The sequence below is a fragment of the Parasteatoda tepidariorum genome, chromosome 10 (assembly GCF_043381705.1).
Source record: "Parasteatoda tepidariorum isolate YZ-2023 chromosome 10, CAS_Ptep_4.0, whole genome shotgun sequence".
NCBI lineage: Eukaryota > Metazoa > Arthropoda > Arachnida > Araneae > Theridiidae > Parasteatoda > Parasteatoda tepidariorum.
Genome location: NC_092213.1, coordinates 31694029 through 31717799, shown reverse-complemented (window position 1 = coordinate 31717799; position 23771 = coordinate 31694029). Strand labels below are relative to the sequence as shown.

The 23771-nt window shown below is 28.3% G+C and overlaps 1 protein-coding gene and 1 non-coding gene across 3 annotated transcripts; one reads left to right on the top strand and one right to left on the bottom strand.

Moving 5' to 3' along the window:
• The first annotated feature begins 8969 nt into the window (after window positions 1-8969).
• LOC107437240 (uncharacterized) lies at window positions 8970-18033 on the top strand. 2 transcript variants are annotated; one of them, XM_071186228.1, is made up of 4 exons: window positions 8970-9127; window positions 11578-11862; window positions 12874-13026; window positions 18023-18033. In XM_071186228.1, the coding sequence occupies exons 1-3, from the start codon at window positions 9113-9115 to the stop codon at window positions 13006-13008; spliced, it is 435 nt and encodes a 144-aa protein (XP_071042329.1). In that variant the 5' UTR covers window positions 8970-9112; the 3' UTR covers window positions 13009-13026; window positions 18023-18033. The 2 variants fall into 2 exon arrangements, with proteins under 2 accessions (XP_071042329.1, XP_015904657.1); XM_016049171.3 differs by lacking the exon at window positions 18023-18033 and adding an exon at window positions 15087-15211.
• On the bottom strand, window positions 17754-17842 carry TRNAY-GUA (transfer RNA tyrosine (anticodon GUA)). The gene is given in 2 exon segments: window positions 17754-17789; window positions 17806-17842. It is a non-coding gene; the product is annotated as a tRNA-Tyr (tRNA).
• Window positions 18034-23771: the final 5738 nt, after the last annotated feature.

The window sequence follows — 23771 nt, the reverse complement described above, 5'->3', positions numbered from 1 at the left end:
GTATTTTCAAATGCATTAAAGAATATATCTCAATGAAAGAAAAACGATTCCTTGAATCATGTTTTTCGATATATGAATCATATTTTTTGGCCTATAACGATGCTACTAAAACTTGCCGATGTTTATTTCGATACCAGTGAATGAATCATCAAATCGTGTATCAAGCGTTTGTTCAGAAGCAGAGTGGACGAAAACAGAGAATGCATAAAATCATGCGAATTGAAATAAATAACAGGCGGAGAAAATTTTATGTTTAATCAGATTGACTAAACTTTAGACATAATTGGGTTAGTTTTCAAAATGGTGAGGCATTTAAAGAAAATTTTCTTAAAAAATTAAACATTCGAATTACTACTCATAAAAATTTCATCTGCTACCGGACTTATTGTGTCTGTATATTGTTGCAATTTCATCCCGTTCAAAAATTGGACCCCTTCTATGCTGTAACGGACTTCTTATAGAAATCATGCCGTTCATATAGCCATATAGTTTTAAAAGTTGTTGAAAATATGAAGCTAATTTGTGCTTCGAAAATAATTATACAGTAAAAATACATGAGCCGCGATGGCTCAGGGGCGTTCGCCTTCCAATGAGGTGAACCGGGGCTCGATCCCAGCGATGGCTGGTCGATACGATTGCCGCAATCGGTTTGCACCGACCACAGTGCTGACGTGAAATATCCTCACTAGTAGACGGATCATGGGTTAGCGTCCTCTTGTCGTCGGGCTAACCGTGGGAGGTTCTCGTGGTCTTCCTCTCCATGTAACGCAAATGCGGGTTACTTCCATCAAAAAGTCCTCCACGAAGTCAAATTTCTTGAGCCAGGAGTTCCCTTGTCTTCTAAATTGGGTTCAAAATTACAAGGCTACGGAGTTGAACATCAGTAGTCGTAAACCCAAAAATTGGATCTGCTGTTCAACGACGGTTATAAAAAAAATAATAATACATTATTAAAAATAAGGAATACATTATTTTCCTTCATTTCAACTGATGGGCTTTTCTTTCCTGTCATTTTTAAATGCATTAAAGAATTTATCTAACGGAAAGAATAACGATATCCTTAATCATATTTTTCGATTACAGATACACAAATGCGTGAGATATTCGACCTGTTGTGACGTTAATAAAACTTTGCGTTAATAAAACTTTGATTATTTCGATACCAGTATATGAATCATCAAGTCGCGCATCAGGCTTTTGTTCAGAAGCAAATTTACGAAAATAGAGAATACAATCAGCATTAATTTAAAGAAATATCAGATCTTATCAGAAGAAGGAAATTTTATGTTTAATCGCACAGAATAACTTTTGACTTAATTGGGCCATTTTCAAGATGGATTGAGAAAAAAGAATATAAAGAATTATTTGAATCTGCATCGTGTTCTTCTCAGTTACCAAAGTTCAAAAGAATTTAAATATTAAAAAAGTTACTGGAAACACAGTAAACAGTTTACACTCTAGTTAAATTTACAGTGTAAATCACGAAAACGCTAAATTATACTGGGCTTTTCCTTAAATTATATAGGAAAATGAGGATTAATGAATTTTAGGTAACTAAGAGGAAATAGGTTACAGAAGGGGAAGGCTGGCTGTAGAGCTAAATTTTAAATGTTCTTGAATTGCAAATTACTGAACTTCAGGGACACGAATATCATACTTACCTATAATTCTTTTAATATAAACTCAATATTTGAGGAAATATTAAATTAAAAGTCAATAAATAACGCTTCAATGAACATGTAGCAGAATGGGTGAGTAACAGAGGGGAATAAAAGAAACTGCAATTCAATTTACTTGGACAGGTTCAATTATACACATAAAACTGAGAAACGTAATTTGATCTTACCATTAAAAAAATCAAATGAAAATAACAATAAATTTAAAACAATTATGTTAGCAACAGAGTAAAAAGTGAATAAAACTTCCTTACCTTTATAAAGTTTCATTTTCTTACAATACGGTAAATATAACGAATATTTTTAAAATCGCTACCTTATCCAAATATAGACTATCCAAAGGGCCATTAGTCGCATTTTTGAAAACTCAACAGAAATAATATAATATAATAATTATGGTAGGGAAGTGAAAAAAATCTTGGGACAATGTGTGATTTTTATTCAAGAGAAGTTTTAAAACTGTATAATAGATAAGCTGTTCTGTATATTACATAGAATTAAAATTTTCCCAACTAGATAAATTAAAATAATTACTTGCTCTTAAGACGAAAGTAAAGCACTTTGTTTGACGATGAAATGAAGAATGACTTTTCCTATTAAACTATAGAGTTTGGCACTGATTCGATTTTTCCAAATATTCTTTCGAGTCACTGCATTTAGTCGGAAATCCAATCTTTGAATCAATGGATATGATGGTAAATTCAAATCACTTGATTCGGATTACTTAGTTCCAAACACTTTTTTTTTAAAGATGAAATTTTTAAATTACAATCATTTTTAATTGCTTTCAGTTTAAAAATATATTTATTTCTAATCATTTATTTCTCATACATTTATTTCTAATCGATAGATATGTAATATAAAACTGAAAACTTTCTAAAAACTGTAGAATTCTCAGACTCAACAGCCAAATAGAAATTCAAATTCGAATACTAGTTTTTTAGTGAGTGAAGGACAATATTAATCGATGAACAATATTAATTTATGTTTATTTATGAAATAATGCTGCGAAAATATAAAAAATGTGTTAATGCAATTCGAATCAACTAATCTGAAGCGATTCATTTGAATCAGGTACTTCAGAAAATTTTCAGTAAACTAATTCAATTGATTCGAATCTCGTTGAAGACTCGATTTGCCCAACTGACAATAGTGGTTCGATTCTGATTAAGATTCTTAGATATGATTCGAATCAATAGTCCAAATCACTTCAGTGAACTGATTCGATTGATTTGAATCAACGATGGTGATTCTTTTGACCAAATTTTACCCTCAATAGGGAACCACTGTGATAATAGACCAAACTAGCTCAACCTCGACTAAGATGCACCAGTGCTATAGTATGTGACTAAAGTTATTTGAATCATGTTGAGAATTCATTTTATCCTATTCTTCTTCAAACTTTAAATTAGCTCTTAGATACACCGCTGTTATAGTATATGACGTAGGATGCAAATCAGTGATACAAATCACTTCAGTGAACTGACTCGAATCGAATTGAATGATTCGTTTTTGCCTATTCTATATCAAATCTTCAATTGACACTTAGTTACTCCTGTGTTAGTAAGTAACTTAGTGCACCTGTGGCAATATATCTCTCCCATGTTAGTACCAGGGAGATGGGATCACAGGGGTCAAATTCATTACTATCGCTTAACTGGAAAACAAAATTATGTGTAATTGCATAAATAAAAAATAAATCTATGTTTGAAACACATGCAAAAAATTAATCATAGCTGCGACATTAAAAATAAAAGGTCTTAAAGATGTTCTGGAGTCATCTCCCTTGTTAAACCATGAAAAATTATCGAACTACAAGTTCCCTATTTATTAAGTCTCTAATTAATATTTTTTAATTAACATCATTTTATTATTAAAAATTCTTTTTACAAATCTTACTTTGTCATATTTTAATTTTTAAGGTTTTACGAATTTTTAAAATTTATTCAAAGCTGCTACTGGTATTTAGGTTAAAATTTTAAAAATATTTAAAACCTTATAAATTAAAATGTGGTAGCTATAAGCTCCCTTAAAAGACATTTTAATAAAAAGTATGGAAGAAAAATATTCCAAAATATTAATTGATTATCTATATTAATATAATTAATGAATAATAGGTTATAATTAGGTATACTGAATAATTAGATTTTCATACAATACTCCATGGGTTAACATGGAAGATGGTTGAAGTAGAATCTAACTCCAGGACAGTTTTATTTCCAAAGAAAATGAAATAGAAGTGGGTTAAGGTTTTGGAAACCAACAAGTAATCAAATCGACGATGAGCCAGTTCTTGGCAATCGAAATTTACCAAATACACAAATATTAAATAAATGGTTTACACGTAAATTACATTATTCTACTATGTGCAAGAAATTTTTACTTTTTTGAGTCATCAAATATTTTAAAATTAATTAATTGAATTGAATTTTTTTAAAAGAAAAATAACATTATAGTTAGTGAACTAAGAATTATTTCTAACTCAAAAGGAAAGCAGAAATTACCTGAGTTTGGAGTTACGTGAGCCTCAATCGAAAATCCGTCCACACTTCATTAAAAATCCACTATGGTGTAATTTATGCTCAAGCTGTGTTAGGTACCACAACAAACTTCGCAACAAGATGACCCATTTCAGCCACTTAAAATGCTAATTAACTGTCCGATTTAACCTTGGCTTAGTACTGGACAGAGGCTGGAAGACAGTTGACACCCAGACTAGTTAGTCAGTTAATCCCAGCTTTGTTTTCGTGGAAGGAAAAAACACATCATCAACTCCACCGTTTTCATCTGAAAGCACAATTAAGTTGGGAATCTGGCTCAATTGCTGGAACTCCTCCCCAAAATGGCGCATTCTAAATGATGATTGACGGGGCCCCAATATCATCTTCTTCTTCTCTGAGGATTTGCATCTTCTTCTCTTCGTCGGCACTTGAAGAATATTAATGGGACTCGGTTAAATGCGAAAGTGGTACTTTGGGGTCGCAGAGATATCAAAGGGCTCTCCGTCTGTCCAGGAATAGAGGTCAAGGGACAAAGATTGTTTAATTGAAAAAGAAAACAAACAGTTGGAAGATTTGTTTGTCGAGTTGATGGTCTCTGTCTGATTCAGTGATGAATTTTCTAAGAAAGAAGAAACGAAAGCAATGATGGAGGTCAAGGGTTAATTTGTTTACGTAAAAAAAGCAACATATTATTCAATATTTATTATTTTTTTATGGATTTTTCTTACAGAGTGTAAATATATCTTTAAAATATTAATTCCGATGACACGAGCAATAATGTACTAGTCTTTGTGCTTAGAAAAAGCAAAAAATTATTATTCTGATGTGTGTAGGAAATATAAAAATAAAATACATGTGCGATACAATCAACTATAGAATCATTCAACGTTAATTTTGTTTATCTGGTTAGAAAAAATTCGATATAAAGTACAAAGGACCTAATTAGAAGAGGGGGTGGGGAATGTTAGCACCAAATTTAAATAACTAAACTTGTTAGCTGTAAGATTTCTATATAAGATCATAAATATTTCAATATTTATAAAACCATAATTATTTTATTCAATGTTACAGAAACCACGGTGAATTATTCTGAAAGCCTTATTATTTATAATTATTATATAAAATTATATATATTATTATATATATTATTATATATATTAGCCATAATTCGATAATGGAGCTAAAAAGGACCTATTTTAAAGATGTAACACTTTTTTGTCAGGGAAAAAAACTAATTATCATTTATGTCTAAATATCACATAATGTTTGGAAAATTATAAGAAAGGATGTTTTTTTTTCTTCCAAAAAGATGTGACTAATGTTTCATTTTTGAGGATTATACATTCGAGTTCTCATAGAACATTATGCACGGTTTTGAGACAGCAAAAAAGGTTAATTTAATTCGTAATTTTAAACTAAAAAAGTTTTACGTAATATTTTGTTCAGCTAAAATAATGCTACAGTCTGGCATAAAAAAAAAAGCTTTACCTAAGGAAAAAGTGCTAAGTAACCTCCTCTTAGTGAATTTCACAGCCGAGTGCGTCCAGTGTTGACGGGAAGATGGGAAGGGGGAAGAGACTTAAATGTTATCTAAACAAAATATCTTAAATTCAAATGAGGCTTTTATTTGAGACATATTTTTTTAAGCTCAGATCAAGGAAATCAAATTAAAGTTCATTTAAAAAGATATTACAGTTTTAAATGCAAAAAATACAATGTTTAACTAGTACCTCTTACTCATCAGACATTGTTATCAAACCGGATGAATTGGTTGTGAATTGAATTACATGTGACGAACAAAATGAATAAACATGTGACGTTGCACGTGCATTTTTTGTATGTTGAATTGAATCCAAGGGTATTTATATTTAAAAAAATATTTACCATTTTTCACTTATTCTTACTTACATTTTTTACATTGCTATTTCATAGCTATATCGACAAGTGAAGTTATATTTCTTGTGTATTTTTTATGCTGATCCGAATGTAACAAAATAACAAGGAATAAAGGAAATAGTTTAGAAGAAAAGTATAAATAAGCAAGTCAAAAATAATACTTTTTATACATAATATCCTTTGAAACTTTTCTATTATTAATCCAATTGACTCATGCTAAGTTTCAGTCGATTCATCATAAAAGTTACATATGAAACAATAATTTACTTGCCTCAATAAAAATTTCAGATGCATAATTTAGAATAAATAACACATTATACTTTTCTTTCGTAAAAAAAAAAAAAACATAATTTTTAAACCTACCGTCATAGAAAAAACAAACATCGGGAACAGTGTTCAGATTATCTGTAGATTGCTCTACTTAAGCTCTTTCATCCTTGCAATCCCTTCTCTCTTTCCTCCAAACCCTATATCCCAGATCGAGTAATTTTTTACCACTTGCTAAGAGGAGGTTACTTAATTATGTTTTCGAAGTCTCCGTCGCCATATGAAATAATGCTCTTTTGCAAATTATATGCTATTTTTGTAATTGCTGTGAGTTTGCAATAGTTACTTATGACTGTTAGGCCAAATTTAGCCTGTCTGTAACCATCGCTCTCTGTACTTATTCAGCAAATGGCGGAAAACGTCAAAGTAGAGTAAATACGTAGTTTTAGAAGAATGAAAAGTGCTTATAAACTAATTTTTTAATATTTAAAAACTTACTCCAATGCTGCATTATATGAGCCCATGCAAATTTGCAAAAACTGAGAATTAGGCAGTTATTTTGTATAATTTTCATCGAGGTAGGAAAATATTGACGATTCGGCGATTTTTATAAAACGTTTAATAACTTTTAAAGTAATTTAGTTCCTTGTCTGTTTTAAAGCCCTGATAATTCTGACGGCATGATTAAAATGGTGAATGGTTTTAAAATTATAGCTTTGATAAAAGTGTAAGGCAATTAAACTGTGGCTTTTTATATTTTCCTTAGAGAAACAGCTTCGCAAAACCATGTTAAGACTTTGCAACTGAGCAGATTTTTTTTTATGTCTGGGGTTTCGAGGATTTTTGCGTTGATTTTAATGTACTAATTGGTTACACAAGAATTCGTCTAGTCCTCATCTTGCATTTGATTTTTTGAAGATTTTTATACTTCTGCACTTTGTCTAGCTTAAGGCTAGACCATGTGAAATAAGTCAACAGCAATAATAACAAGAAATCGCAAGCATAAGTTTTTGTTTGAGGATAGGTAATGTAGTGAAATGTCTAAGTATTCATTTCAAATGAATAAAATTTTACCATGACAAAAATACACTAGTGTAAAAGATTTATTTTTTTCTCCTTTTGCCGGACTTTGAGAAAATAATTTTCTCAATCTTTTTTAGAAGCAATACCTGTAACAATTGTTCTAAATCTTTTTGGTAACCAAAATTTATTTATTTAAAAAAAATTTTTAGTAATTGAAACACTTTTATGTACACTTGATAAACTCACCTTCATTTTTCATAATTTTTATGATGTATATTTTGCAAACGTATTGGCAGCTCTTAAAAATCAGGTTTTTATTTTCAAAAATAAAAAAATAAGTTTTTAAGGTCTTCTTTAATTTTGTAATTTATACTACATCTCAACTTATTGAATCACTAATTAATATTTTTTAATTAATATCATTTTATTATTAAAATATCTTTCATTCAGCTTACTCACCATATTTTAATTTTTAAGGTTTTAAATATTTTTATAATGTTTTTATAATTTTTCGATCATTACCGAAGGAATAGTATCTTTGAACAAATTTTAAGAACTCTTAATAAAACCATAACAACAAAATACCATAACAAAATAAAAATTATAAAAATATTTAAAACCTTAAAAATTAAAATTTGGTAACTAAGCTTCGTAAAAGGCATTTTAATAAATGAAATGAAAGAAAAATATTCCGAAACAATAATTTGTCACATAATTATTATTAATTAGTATTGATACAATTGCTGTAGATTTTCTTTGACGAATTAATTTGTCAGATTACCGTGCCATAATTTAATTATCGCCACACAGTACCGTCAAAAAATTCTTGACATTAAACTCATGAAAAATCTTTACTTGTATTAAACTTGAAAAAAAAAATGATTTTAATAATTAATAGTAATAAATTATTATTAATTAATAAGACTAAATACTACATAAACTCTAAACATAATTTTTTTTCTTCTGACAGTTGCTTCTTCTTAATAAGAAGTCAAAAATAATTTATATTCCAACTACCAGATTTCACCTCTGCAAATTCCCTCTAGTCAAAATTACAATGTTTATTTCAAGGTAAAAAGAGATTCATACCTAGTTGATTACCCGTTGAATTACATTTTGCTCGGGTGAATGTTTTATAACTACCATCAACCCTATAATTGTAACTTGCAATAACAACAAATATCGTTTGCCATCAATAAAGAACAAACATCAAGTATTTTTCTTTTTTTCTCTCTCTCTCTCTTCTTTTTGAGCCTGAAGGTACCCAAGTGCAACAGAATTCTTTGTTCCATAACTGTCCACTATCATCGTCACACCTTTTTTAAAATCTTTTTCCTAATATCTATTCACCTATGGCCTTGAAATGTTCTTTTCTTCAGTTAAGTTGTAGCCATTTTCTTTTTTTTACACGAGGAACTTTCAATCTTCAAGGTCTCTTTGAGGATAGGATTGCTTATTTCTTTTTATTATTGTTTTCTTTTATTAATCAGCTTGAAGATCAGCGAAAAAACATCATTTTAAGATTATATTTTCGAACAGTAAAACAACAAAAAAAAAGGTGGCGGGGGAATACCGTGATTAGGCTTAGAAGTACCTCAGGGTTTAATTATTATACATAGTCCGTCTTGTAAATTTTAACACAAAAACCGGATTGCATTGACCTAAATCTAACTATATAAAGCCTTTCAATTTGGTAAAATTTATCAAAATCTTTTTTAGTCCCACCACCTAAAGAACATCAAATTAAACATGAACACCTTAGTGGTAAGTTTTGAATTAAATTGCCACAGCTCATTCATAGGCTCTTATGTTTTTTCTAATATTGAACATTTCGTTTTATAAATCTTATATATATAAAAAACTATATTTTTTATTATCATAAACTAACTATTTCACTAAAATTTATTAATTAGATAAAATTGTGAAATTTTTTTAAATATTTATTAATATGTTATATTTCTTAATATATTTTTGTTTTTCACTTGAAGCACAACTTTCCAATTTTCATTTCTAACTTTATTTTGTAATGGTTTTCCTAACAAAAATCTTATAGTAAATTAAATTGCCAATCTCATTTATAGCTAATTTTATGTTTGAGTATTTTGCCTTATAAATTTCTTGTTAAAGTATTTTATTCTTTTTTTAATTGTCATGTAAATTTGTGCATGAGACATTTTGCAAATACTTGTTAATTTATATTACCGTATAGATATATATTTTTATTTTCTGCTTAAATGTTTCTGTAAAAATTTCCTAATTTTCCTTTTTCTTTTTCCTTTCTTTTTAATTTTCTTTTCTTCTTTTTTTATCATTTAAAAAAGTTTTGCAAACACCGAGTTGTTTGAAAATTTTACAAAATTTTTTATTGAATATTTTAGTTCTTTTTTTCTGTGTAAATATCGTATTAAAAACTAAATTTCAGGGTCCGTACTGTTTTTAAAATACTTAGTAAACTCAGTAAATGAAAAAAGACATATATCATAAGTTCGTAAACACCAATTACGCTTAATATTTTTAAATAAATGTTTCTAGTTACTAATGAGATTTTGAATTTTTGATTTTAAAGTTAATTTAATTAAAAATTAATTTTTTTGCTATTTTGCAATACTAAAAGTAATTTTTGATTTTTATAAAGACTATACGAACCCTACTAAATTTATTGAAGACACATTTTTTTTTTTTAATTTAAATTTACGGAATATCATTACCTTGTTTGCCAAGATCATTACAATCATATTTTGATTATATTCTCTCTATTAAAATTTTAGTAGTAAATTTAATTATTTTTGTTCAGTCCTAATCACTTACACGCTTTTTTAGATTAAGTATTTTGCTTCAAAAGTCCTAGACAAAATATTTTATTCCTTGTTCAGCTGTAATAGACTTTGCATGGAGGCATTTGAAGTTTTCATATTTTTTGTTGCAGATTTTATTTGGATTTCTTATTTTTCAATTATTGCTTTAAAAATTTTTCCGTCGTATTCATGGTTAAGAAAATGTTAATTTTTTCCCCTTATTGTTCTTCTCGAATTTAGTTATAATTTAATATCTTACTCCCAGACTTGGCAATGCTTTTGTGAATGTAACTTCGTTTTTGTTAGATTTAATAATTAAAAAAAAGAAAAAACTATAGCGAATATTACAAAAAACGCATTACTACAACTAGTTAAGAAAATGATAATAATAAAAGAGTTCAACAATTATAAAAAAGAGCTGCCTCTTTCAATTTCTTAACATATTATAATGAAATAAACAATAAAAAAATCCTATTTTACAAAGGATAAAGTTAATTAAAATTAATAATAACATTTTTTAATATTACTGCTTTAAGTTTTGACTTTGATTTTAAATCTTAAGTCAGAAAAAATAGTTTTCTGAAATTTAGTTATAACTTTTTATCAATTTATTGGTTTCATTCATAGTCCGAAAGTTTTTTTACTCGAAGTTATCGGAGTCCATTTCTTTAACATCATTTTTGTTTTTGATCCCATATTCCTCGAACAAACCTAAATTATTTAATTTTCTCTTACGACCTTTTTGCAATAGTTCTTCGACATTTTTAACTAATTATGGTCATTTTTAGTAATTTCTCATTCTTGCTTATTTTCATTTCTGTTTCATTAGACTTCATGAGGAATAACCCATTAAATGGAACTTATAGACCCTTAAACAACAAGCAATAACCCTCAAAACAAATAGACCTTCAAGACTAGATTCCCTAAGGAAGTCATTTTGACTGCTTTTTAGTTTCAATTAGGAAAACAATGATGTATATAATGACACAATTTCTTAGAAATTTGTGACTTTTTGTACAACATATAATTTTTTTTATTGGTAATATTTACTAACAACTTGTTATATAACTGTAAATAATGTAAAAAAAATATTAAAAATTGATTTTAAACTAATTTCTTTACACATTAGTTATTCTTTCACAATATAGGCATGTACTAAGTTTCAGTCTTTCTAGTGTTAAAAAGCTAACGTTGTGGTTCTACTATACAATAATTAAGTTACTATTTTATTTACTTTTATGATACATTGAGATGTTATTTAATTATGTACTATAATGACCTAAATTTGACCTAGTCTTACAGGGCTCTTCGGTTATTACAGCATGTAGTTTTCGAATATTATCGATTGCATTGGATGCTTATTTCCTTACACATCATTACTTCTTCAATTGCTCTCCTAAATGCAACATTATTTTACAGGTTGTCCTTTTGGCTCTCATGTGCTGTTCAGCAACGATGGCTGGCTATGGTCACCGTGCTAGTTATTACAGAACTGGATACAAGACACATTTAGGTGGAGCTCACTACGGATATGCACCAGTGAAATATGCTTCTTATGGACATGGCCTGACTTACAGCAAACCCGTATACAGACCTGTCGTCTATGCCCCTAAAGTCTATGCTCCTAAACCTATAGTCTATGCACCAAAAATAATTGCCAAACCTATTGCTCCAGTCTACGTTAAACCTGTGGCCCATCATATTGTAAGTATAAATCAAGAATTTTTCGATTCTTTCAACTACCTTTGTTCAACATTGTCTTAAAACAGCTTAGATTTTGTCACACAGCGCACGGAATTGGACACTCTACGCGCAGGATGTATCAGACAGAGCACACAGGATGTATCACACGGAATACAAAATGCTTTTTAGAGCGCTGGCAACCGAAGTCGATTTCAGTAATTTTGTGCTTGTAGTATAAAGAAATAAAGGGCCGTTCTCTTTGAATGTGTTTCACGCACTTCCGATCACCGGTGAGGGAAAGTAAGAACCGGATTGGTGAAAAATATTTTCCCGCGAAAGTTTCACCAATCACGTTCTCGATTTCCCTTTACGTCTATCGAAAGTGAGTAAACCGCATTATCTGAGAATGGCTCTTAAGGCCCAATAACGGTAAGAAAACTTATAGATTGCCCTGAAAATGATGGATGATTTAAAAAATATATTAAAATACATGGAAGGGAGATAGAAATATACGGTTTGCTGCGTTCTGCTTAAGAAACTATTCATAAGTTCGTATCAAACTTGGAAATTAGTTACAAATCACCTTAACTGATGTAGGCTGATAACAGGATTTGATTAATCGATTAAAAAAAATCACCATTCTTCTCACAACTCAGCGCAAGTCTAAAGGATAATTTAACAAGCGACTAGAGCAAATTTTTCTGTTGAAATAGCCTAAGATTCTGCAGAAAACAGTGTTTGATGGTTTTTCAACCAGTAGCTTCTATCTGTTAGTGAAGCTAGCTTTACGACTAGTTTTGAAGCTACATTACAATAAATTGCTGCTTCAATGAACAGAACCCAGAAAACCGTTCATTTTTTTCATTTTTTAAACCGTTATTCATCTTCCTGACATCTTTCATTAAAACATTTTACAATCTATATTGCTACTATATAATAATATATTTAAATACCAATACTTACTGTAATATGGATAAAATAATTTAAATAACTCTTCAGGAAATTAATTTTTCATGCTTCTATTTTTATCAGGAACCTGTTGTTTACCACAGTAAACCAGCCTATGGTCTTGGAGGACACGCTTATGCTTACAAACCAGTCAGTTATGGACATGGTCATGGATATTATTCACACCCAATGGCATACAAAGGATACCATCATCATTAAAATAAATCATGGTACATGGTAAGTCATTTATCCCAGAATTAGGGAAACTTTTTTTTTTTACCTTTTCTTTATTTTGGAGTGAAAACTAACACTATCATCATTTGAAATATAGTGCACTTATCATTTGAAATATAGTGCAGATTTTTTTTTAAAATTTGCAATCAGAACTCAAACTCATTGTTAAAAATAACAGTAAATAGTTCCTGATTATACTATCTGTGAGTATCCAGGAAAAATAGTAAAATAATTTAGAATAGTTCGGGGTAAAATTTAAAAAAAAAAGCATATAGCTCTGTTAAACAAAGAGCAAAGGTAAATAAATTAGTAAACTATAATGAAAATTAGTTTGGAGTAGATCTTCTGTAGGATTTTTTTTATTTTTTTTTTACTTTTTATACAACATTTTTAGAAAATAATAAAAAAAATTCCATTTGGTTTTACATTTGAAGTTACTTTCCTACATAATTCTGTGTCTTTTAATAGAACTACGTGAATATTATCTTGCAAAATTCACTTATTTTAAAAATTGGATATTCTGTTATGTATGCATATTTCAAAAATTGCTTTAAAAAGCAAAATTTTATACACCGAAAAAATGTAGGAAATTAAATACGATAAAAAGATTTTTAAAAATGAATCGTTTTTAAAATCGATTACTCAAAAAAAAAAAAAAAAAAAAAAAAAAAAAAAAAAAAAAAAAAAANAAAAAAGAAGAAGAATGAAATTATTTTTATTACATTTAAAAAGTATTTTTTAAATAAATACCTCTTACTAAAACTGTATTTCAAATTTAAATAATTTCTTCCGAGTAAATTTCAAGTTGAGCGAAATTTGGAACCAAATATTCAAAGAGTTCTTTAATGTTAAGGGAAATTTGCCTACAAAAGTTAAGCATATAGAAGAAATAACAGATTAATTCTAAACGTTCCATAAATCAACTATAAATACAGTTTTGTTTATTTTCTTCTGAGTAAAACTTTCGTGATATTTATCTACGCATCATCATAGCATATTATCATTAAAATATACTTTTATTCTTATATACTATTTGAAGAAAGATGGGGCCAAAATAGCCTTGTTGGCAGGACGCTAGATTCACGTTCGGGAGAACGAGAGGTCAAATCCATCCGGCCGTAGTAAATTATGACTGGTGCGCGTGAAATCGTTTGAGTCATAGAGTCCTCCATGTTCCCATAACAAATAATACCTCTGAGNAAAATCGATTACTCAAAAAAAAAATAATAATAATAATAATAATAAATAGGAAGAAGAAGAATGAAATTATTTTCATTACATTTATAAAGTATCTTTTAAATAAATACCACTTATCAAAACTGCATTTCGGATTTAAAATAATTTCCTCTGAGTAATTTTAAGTTGAGCGAAATTTGGAACCAAATATTCATAGAATTCTTTAATGTTAAGGGAAATTTGCCTACAAAAGTTAAGCATACAGAAGAAATAACAGATTAACTATAAACGTTGCATAAATCAACTATAAATACAATTTTGTTTATTTTCTTCTGAGTAAAACTTTCGTGATATTTATCTACGCATCTTCATAGTATATTATCATTAAAATATACTTTTATTCTTATATACTATTTGAAGAAAGATGGGGCCAAAATAGCCTTGTTGGCAGGACGCTAGATTCACGTTCGGGAGAACGAGAGGTCAAATCCATCCGGCCGTAGTAAATTATGACTGGTGCGCGTGAAATCGTTTGAGTCATAGAGTCCTCCATGTTCCCATAACAAATAATACCTGTGAGGGTATTGATTTGGAGATCGATTGTTCTCTGGTTTAGATTACGATCTGTGGATTAGTGTGGATCTATAAATGGGCCCGCCCTACAAACGAATGTGACGTAAGGATGTGGCAGAGTCGAATTTTTGGCCTCAGATGGCGCCACTGGAAAACCAGAACAATGGCACCCCTTGCCTTCGACAAAAACAACATTTTATAAAAGATAATTAATATAAGTTAAATAATAGTTTTTAATAATTAATGTATTTTTTCCAAATGAATAAACATGCTGTTCGAAAAAAAAATATTAATTGTCTTCGTTTTCTATTTAGATAGTCAAAGGCAAACATCTGGAGCTTAAAGGGGATGTGTGCTAAGATTCCACCTAGTCCCCATTCAACATCATTCATTTCTTTTGTATAAACATCTTGAAAATAAACTTGTGTTCAAACATCAATTGTATTTCTTTTCTTTTTATCTCTATTCATTTTTGCAGCTGTTTAAAACAAATCAACTTTTACAATATTTGTAAGAAGAGGAAAAATATGCAGTAGATCTCCGATTATCCGGATCAATCGGGATCAGAGCCGATTTGGACAATCAAAAAAATCTGAATAATTGGCCAACTTAAAAATAAAATAAAAAAATTAAAAAAAAACAGCTAAGAGAATGTTAAAATTCCCTTCATGCTTTTCCAAGGCTTGGGATTGGCAATTGTAGTAGTACTTATTATATTCTAGTATATTACAAATGGCGTAATAAATCTTTATTTTTTAAAAATTTTATAAGAAACTACCAGCCACTCACACTGAAACTGGCCGGAAAAAACGTGCATTTCTGTTCAAGGTTACCGAGTAACAAAAGATGCCATTTTTCGATCTTTTTCAGATATTCTTGAAATGATGAAACAATTTTTTTAAAATTTTATTTTATTTATTTAGTATTTGTTTATTTATGTATTATTATTCTCTTTTTTTCGTAGAAGATGAAGAAGAAGGTGTGAACATTGTCCTTAAACGGTCCGGATGATTGTACAATTTAGTAAATCGGTTTTCTGATAATCGGTGCTCTACTGTATATATATACTTGTTTGCAATATTTGTAAGAAAGAAAGAAAATGTGGATATTTGTTAAGTATGTATTCATTTGCAATAAAGTAATTCAAAGGAATTATGAAAAAAAGAAAACAACAACACACAAATAAAACAAATGACTCAAACATAAGCTCACAAATACGATGAACGCGAATAAGACAAAAGAAAAATAGGATTGTAGTTTTGGCGGATGTCTAAAAAATAAAAAAAATCAATTTAAAAAAATGGAGAACGATAAAATGTGCAGTTCGCTGCATTTTGATTACTAAACAAGATTTTTCTTTCCGAAATAAAAAAAAGAAAAAGAGAGAAAGAAAAAGAAGAAGAAAAAGTTAATAAGTTTGATAAAAGGTTGTGATAATTAGACCTCCTGACTACACCATGTTGTTGCTGAAAATAGTGATGATTTCGAAGAAATCTATGTATTTCAGAAATTTTAATTGGCAACAGTAATAATGAGGATATTAATAAAAAAAGATAAATTAAATAACTCGTTGTGACGATTCTATGAGCATGAACTCGCAATAATATTCCATATTAAAATAAACACTAAATGAAAATGAAAGGGTGAAAATGTAGTTTATTATTTACTAACGGTAGTACCGATAAACGTAACTGGAAATCGGTATCTTGGATATTCCATATCTCTGGGCAATGGCCAAAATAAAGATATCGAATTTTATTTAGTTTGCAACCTTTTTTATCTGAGAAACAAATTCAATTTTAACGAAAAGATGAATATTTAAAGGAAACAACTTTTTTTTAAAAATTTTTATTGCTTTCTCAAAAATATTTTTACAAATTTAGTTAAAATATAGTTACTTCAGAAATTTGAAAGAGAGGATAAAAGTTTTCAGGAAATAATTTAAAATATTCGCGTTATTGGTGGCTGCAACATTTCTAACAATATGAAAAATATTGTGTTAAAAAACGCATCTTTTAATTATATGAATGCTGTGTTCTGAGTTGAGCATTATCTTCAGAAGAGTTTCAATTATTAAAAAAAAAAAAAAATTGATCTTGTTTCCAAAGTATTATCGAGGGAAGTGAAATGTACCTTTTATTTGAACCACCACCCACTTGTTTACTTCGTGTTAAATTTATTATAAGATTTACGAATCTATAAGTTACACTGGGTGATTAAAATTTTCCTTATTTTAATAAACTTGGAAAACAATAATTTTAAACATAGGGCGCCATCTATTTATTATTTTTAAGACTAAAATATCTTAACTTGCATTCTTAAATTAAAACGGTTTAAAACTTTAAAAGCTACTAATATATCTGCAAAATTGGAAGTAAACGAGTTTACTTTTTAAATGAGAAACATTTAATTTCGTTTTATTCTTTCTCAATGTTTTGTAATAAACAAAAATTGCATGAGCTTTGCGAATAAACAAAGCAACTGTAGAATAATATGGCGCCATCTTGTAACTTATATCAGATAAACAGTAAAAGAACATTTTTATCAGTTCCGAGGAAATCAATTTATAATTTAACTCATGAAACTTATCTAAAAAAAAAACCTTAAAGCATAAAGTTAGTTTTTGTTAATTTTAAACTGATTAAAAATTAAACCATTTTTGTTATATACCATTTCACTTAAAGATATTCTTTAAAAATATTTAATCGACTTTTTTTAGTATAAGCGATCCTACTTAGTTGTCATTAGTGCTAAAATCATAATCATTAAATTTAAAATAACCCTTCTCCTTTTTTAATACTTAAATGATGTGAAAATGAAAAGATAAGAATTTTAAATGGAAAATCTAGTTTCCGCTGATTCGACAGAGTAGAGATTATTGCTCGTTCTCAGATTTTTAATAATAACTAAACCGCTGTTGTATGACAATCGACTACTTGAACACCGATACAAATTAATCGGCAAAAGTAAATAAAAAAATTTCCGTCGAGCCGGAGTCGAACCAGCGACCTATGGATATCTACAAATTCTCGTCTACAGTCCACCGCTCTGCCAACTGAGCTATCGACGGTTGTTCTGCTGACGTTAAATATAAAATAAATAATTAAATTTAATAAGTAAAATTAGGAATAAAATATTTAGAGTAAAATGACCTTGGCCACCAGATATTGTATGCCAAGAGAATAGCAATAAGCCATGATTTAATCTAATTTTAATAAAAATTTAGTATCATCTAACTAATTTGTTTTAAATAGTCAAAGAAAATGAAGAAAAAGAAACAGAAATAAGGAAGATAGAAAGTCGGACAACATTTTTTGTTATTGTAATACAATACATTTATAGAACTAATCTTTTTGAAGAGAATATTTTTATCTTGACATACAAAGACGATGCTTAATATCAGAGGCGTAGCTTGTCGAAAAAGGTCTTTTTGGGGAAGGAGGGGCGCGACAATTTATTTTTAGAATCTTCTATATACATATATATATTTTTAAAAAGCTGATATTATTAAGTAGCCTCTTGATATCCATAACATTTTTATTTTACAATGGTAAATTTATGGAGAAAAAAAACTTAAGAAACTATATAAAGTTTGAAAATTTTCTATTTTGTATTAAAATTTTATTATTAATTAAGTAATGAATCAGAAAATATGATAAATAAGCAAATATTTATCACATCCTAATTTTTTTTCCATTTAATGAAGGTAATATGCCCATTATTATTACATTTATTATACTCAATCGAAAGAAATGACAGCATTTCCAAATTTCAGAACACATTTACAAAATCAATATACATTTAATCTAAATGTATGTTTATGTAACTTTTAGAGCAAAACTATTTCCTACTACAAATTTAGTTTTTAAAAAAATAAAAAATAAAAAAACTACTGCTCTAAAACTGTAGCCAATATAAGGCGAACATAAGGTGAACATAATTATTTGCACTGAAACCAAAATGCTTAAAATTCCCCAGCATATAATATTATAAACCGTTTGAATAAAGTATGTAAAAAACGAAACAGAGGGAGTTATTTCAGTTCACATTAGAAAAAAAAAGTGAGATTTTAAAGGAATTACAAAGACAATTTTACTTCTATTAAACGCTAAAGAGATAGCATTTAACAAACATATTTTCAAAATCAAATGAAAAGCATTCAATCTAAATGAAGATTTATTTAACCTTTAGAACAAAACTATTTTTTATGCAACGTTCGTTAAAAGAAAAGTACTAAAAATGTCTTAAAACTTAAATAAAAGTAACAACTAAAACTGTAGTCAATATGTGGTGAACACAATTATTTACACTAGAACGAAAGTGCATAAATTCCCAAGCATATAAAAATATGAACCGTTTGAATAAAGTAAAATAAAATTATGTTTCATTACTAGGCATCGAAGTAGATAATACGATTTAAATAAATCATTTTTCTGAAATCTTAAAATTAAAATATTTCACTTACTATAAGAAAAATGCATTTTTTTTGTAAAAAAAAATGGAAAAAAGAGCAATTTTTAAATAGATCTTTTTTTCTTACTAGTGTTAAAATTCAAATTTTAAATGAAACAAACGATCTTGTTTTGAAAGACCAAACTTATTGACGAGTACATTTCAGAATGGGTGTATTACAGAAGTCTTAATTATCAACGATCAATAATCAACGACCCTTTTTACCCTTATAAATTCATCTGCTTTTTCAAACAGCTGCTTTTAACAGCACTTAGGAAGAACGAAAATAACCAAACAGCTTCTTGAAGCAGACGATTATTAAGTCAATAATTTAAAATCTCTTTCTCCTTTTAAAAGTGACCTTTTATCTTTGATGAACACATTAGAATAAACTGAACTAAGTGAGAAATAGGATTTAATTTAATTTTGTTCAGCTATTTATTTTTTTAAATTATGCATTCAACTGCGGAAAAATTTACATTTTGGCAAATATATTGGGGAAAAGAGCCACGTGCCCCTCCGTACCCCCTTCGACAAAATCTCAAAATAATGGAGAAACATGATAATTCGTTTTATAAGTGAAATGGCTCTATAAAACTTTTCAACGAAATTCACAGTGCCGTAATTTTGTCGGCCGGAACCCTGGGGCATAAATTTTTGGATGCGCTACTTTAGTTTAAATACCAATTAGTCATTATTTTGAAAGCAAGAAAAATAATAATTAATTAAAAAATATTTTAATAAATTCAGTATTTAATATTCTTTGTTATCCAATATCATTTAATAATACAGTAATTATTATATGGGTGATTTTTCGAAGTGTGTACTGAAAATACGAGAAATTTATTTTTCAGACATTTTTGGTAATAGTATTAAGAGATATTAGAAATTTTTATGACTCTGCGGATTACAAGTCTTTGATAAATTTAGGCAGATTTTGTAACCTAAAATTTGTTTTACATGCACAAGTCACAAAACATATTTCGTGCTCATAGCGCGAACAAATAATGTTGTGTTTGAGATTTTCTTTTTAATCGTTTAAATAAGTATTCATGCTTGATAATAAATATTTTCAACGTAGCCTATTTTAGAGAATTTAAAAAACAATTTATTTTTGTATTAAAATTTAAATTTATTATCACTCAAATGTATATGGACGCAATCATATTTGATAACTTAACTGCATTAAAGAATTTAAGTTTTAAAGACACTTTAAAGACACATTTTTAATTTTATCTGAAGCAAAACATTAATTGAAAATTATTCTTCAAGTACTGCCACTCAATGCTATTTATATTCTTTTTCTCAAAATAATTTAATTTTAATTTCGAAGTATTTAGCTTTGTTTTACCTTCGTGAATTTAGACATAGAGTTAGAAAAACTCTAGAACAGTGTTTCCCAACGTGGGGCCCTCGCCCCGCTGGAGGGCAATTTGATTGTAAAGGGGGGCAATTCGAAAATTGACTGGACACGAGTTTAACCCTTTTGCTCTGGGCCATTTAAGTGCTATGTTAGATTTCGGTGCCAAAATTGAAAGAAAAAAGCAAATTCTTAAATAATTGAGGCCAATAAATATTACGTGACTTAGCGATTTTTTAGGCGACAAACCTGAAATGAAGTATCTGTTAACAGTCGATCGTAAAGTATTTGTCAGTTATTATTTTTGAAAAACTAAATATACTAAATGAGCAACTTCAAGGAACAAATGAAGCTCTGTTTGATGCAAAAGCGAAGATATTTGGTTTCATTACCCTTATTGAGTTATGTCAGAAATATATTAACAACAAAAACTTTGAACAGTTTCATTGACTCCAAAAATGTGAAGTAAATGATACCGCTTTACTTGTTATTGTCGATCATCTGAAAATTCTTTCTGCTGATTTACAAGAAATATTTTCTGATTTAAAACAAATTGATTTTCCAACACGGATGATGCAGTCAATGTTAGTGGATTAGTCTGATATATGTCAAATATGCAGTATCTAGAAATGCAAAATGATGAGTCACTTAAAACTTTATTTAATATAAAAGTAGTGAAGGCATGACTTTGTGAGGAAACAGAAATCAAATACACAAATTCAACCAAATGTGCAAGAAAACTATTGTTACAGTTTCGATCCCCATATTTAGCTGAATATAGATTTAGTTCTATAAATGATTTATAGGTAAAAAAAAAGAAATCGCCTGGACGTAATTTAAAATGGGAGACTTGAGACTGAAGCTAACTAAATCGGAACATAAAATCTCTGTGCAGCAAGCATCAAGCTTAAGGATCTCAATAAATAAAAATATTGAATTATTACAGAAAAATCTTAAAATTATTTCGAATTTGATTATATTAAAAATTATATTAAAATTATTTCGAATTTGAATTTATGTTTTGAAAATTTACTTACTGTGTTTCGTTAACAATTTCCTAGTGATTTTTTTCTAAAACCTATCATTTAATTTTCTTAAGAATTCAATTTTTTAATATTAAAAATTATGTATATGTTACATGGGGGGCATAAGAATTTTAGAAAGGCTTAGGTGGGGCATGGCACAAAAAAGGTTGGGAAAAACTGCTCTAGAACACAATTGGTAAAAAATCTCAATTTAATTGGCGTCGACACTGAATATCGAACTTCAAAATTTCAGCCAAATAGAGGGGACCCAATTTCCATAGAAAATGTACTGGGTCCAATATTTTTTTAATATATTTTTGTTGATGATATTTTTGTCCTTGCACCTGTTTTTCAACATAAAATTCAATACTTAATACTTCCTTTTCCTTTATAATCTCTATAAGTACTTTTAAGATTTTTGCTAGACAACCTATTATTTTGTCATAGAACTAATAGATTCAAATCGTCAGCAGTAATTCGATGACAAATCTTAGTCATTTTTTGTACTAGGGGCTAGCGTAAGCTTGACCATCGGTTCAAATTACCAAATTTGTTTTCTTATTAATATATTTTATTATTTAGGACGTTCTTATGACCACTTTTACTTGAGTTTGGTGATAAATGAGAATTTCAATCGTTTTTTCCTGTCGCTATCCACAAGTAATCTTTCGAGAGAAATAACTAAAATAATAATTATATTCATAAAAAATTACTTTTTCCCACTAATTAAACAGATTAGTACACTTTTTCAATGTTTTACAAGTTGATTCGTACTTATTTCTTTCTGGAGATTTCTTTCTTTAGTAGCATTTTACAAGGAATTCCTTGTGATTGCTATGACAGCCAATATAAGAAATGATTATTCTTTTAGCCTTAGTAATGACCTATTCCGGAAAATGATTGATAGTGATTGTTATTCGATGATTCTAGATAATAATAAAAGATAATAATAAATTGATTCCAGATAATAAAAAGAGATAATTGTACTAAAATAAACTTGTACTTTCACGTCATTGGCAACAAATGAAAATTTACAATAATTGGCCAGTCGACTTGTCCGATTATAATTGCATGTAACGCATGACATAATGCTCTGATTGAAATTTAGTTTTTAAACAGACAATTTTAAATTATGTTTAATGATTTAATACACAATAAATAAATGAATAGTAATAAATAATATCGATAATTTTCTGATTTTTACATCTCGTGTGCCTTGGAAAATAAGATATAATGCTCTGATTGAAATTGTATTTATAAATTATATATGATGGTTTAATACACTGTAAATAAATGAATAGTAATAAATAAATATCGATTTTTCTATCAATTTTTCCACCTAGGGTGTTTAGGAAAATATCTCTACTAAAAATATTGATATAACTTATATGGTTATTTTGTCCCAGACTAGAACTAAGTTTGCATCGGAAGTTGTGTAAGAGAGAAATTAAATTTTTGAGCTAAAATGAGTTGTATGAAAATTAAACGAAAATTCCCATTTTTTTTTAACAATATTCAAATTTAAATTTCACTAAAATTCTTCAACTGCAGAAAATCGAATACATTTTAAATACTTTAAAGCCCTTATCTGAAGTTATTTTAAAAAAATAAAAAATGGTTGAAAAAAACACTACGTAAAATTCAAAACTACTTATAAAGTAAAAATTTTAACCACTTGGAATGCAACACAAATTGTTAAATGGAAGAAATTAATTTAGAAATAGGGCAAAAAAAAAGGTAAATTCATATGTTTAAAAAAATTTCAACTTATAAGTTAATGAAACAATAAATTGAATAAATTATAAGATAAAAACGGAATATGCACGTAAACACTATGCTATTATAGCGCTTATGACTTTCTCAAAATTGATAATTATAATTGCTTTTTGGGCATTCCTCTTATGTATGATAATTTTATAATTTAATATTCAGACACATGCAATTGTTTAATCATTTTACGATTAGTTAAGTAGGTTCCACAAACTTACTTTATTTTATGTAACAAACATAATTAAAGAAATAATTCAACAGAATAGTTGCAGTGCAGTAACTCTTCCTATACTTTTTTAGTTTGGTATAAATTATATAGATGTCGCTCCCTCATTTGAACCAAGTAAAATTTGTTTTTACAAATATATATTTGTGAGAACAATTTTCCTGAA

Excerpts from the sequence above, each read along its gene's own strand:
- LOC107437240 (XM_071186228.1), top strand. Across the intron at positions 11,863-12,873 it reads AACCTGTGGCCCATCATATT|GAACCTGTTGTTTACCACAG; the intron begins GTAAGTATAAAT and ends TATTTTTATCAG.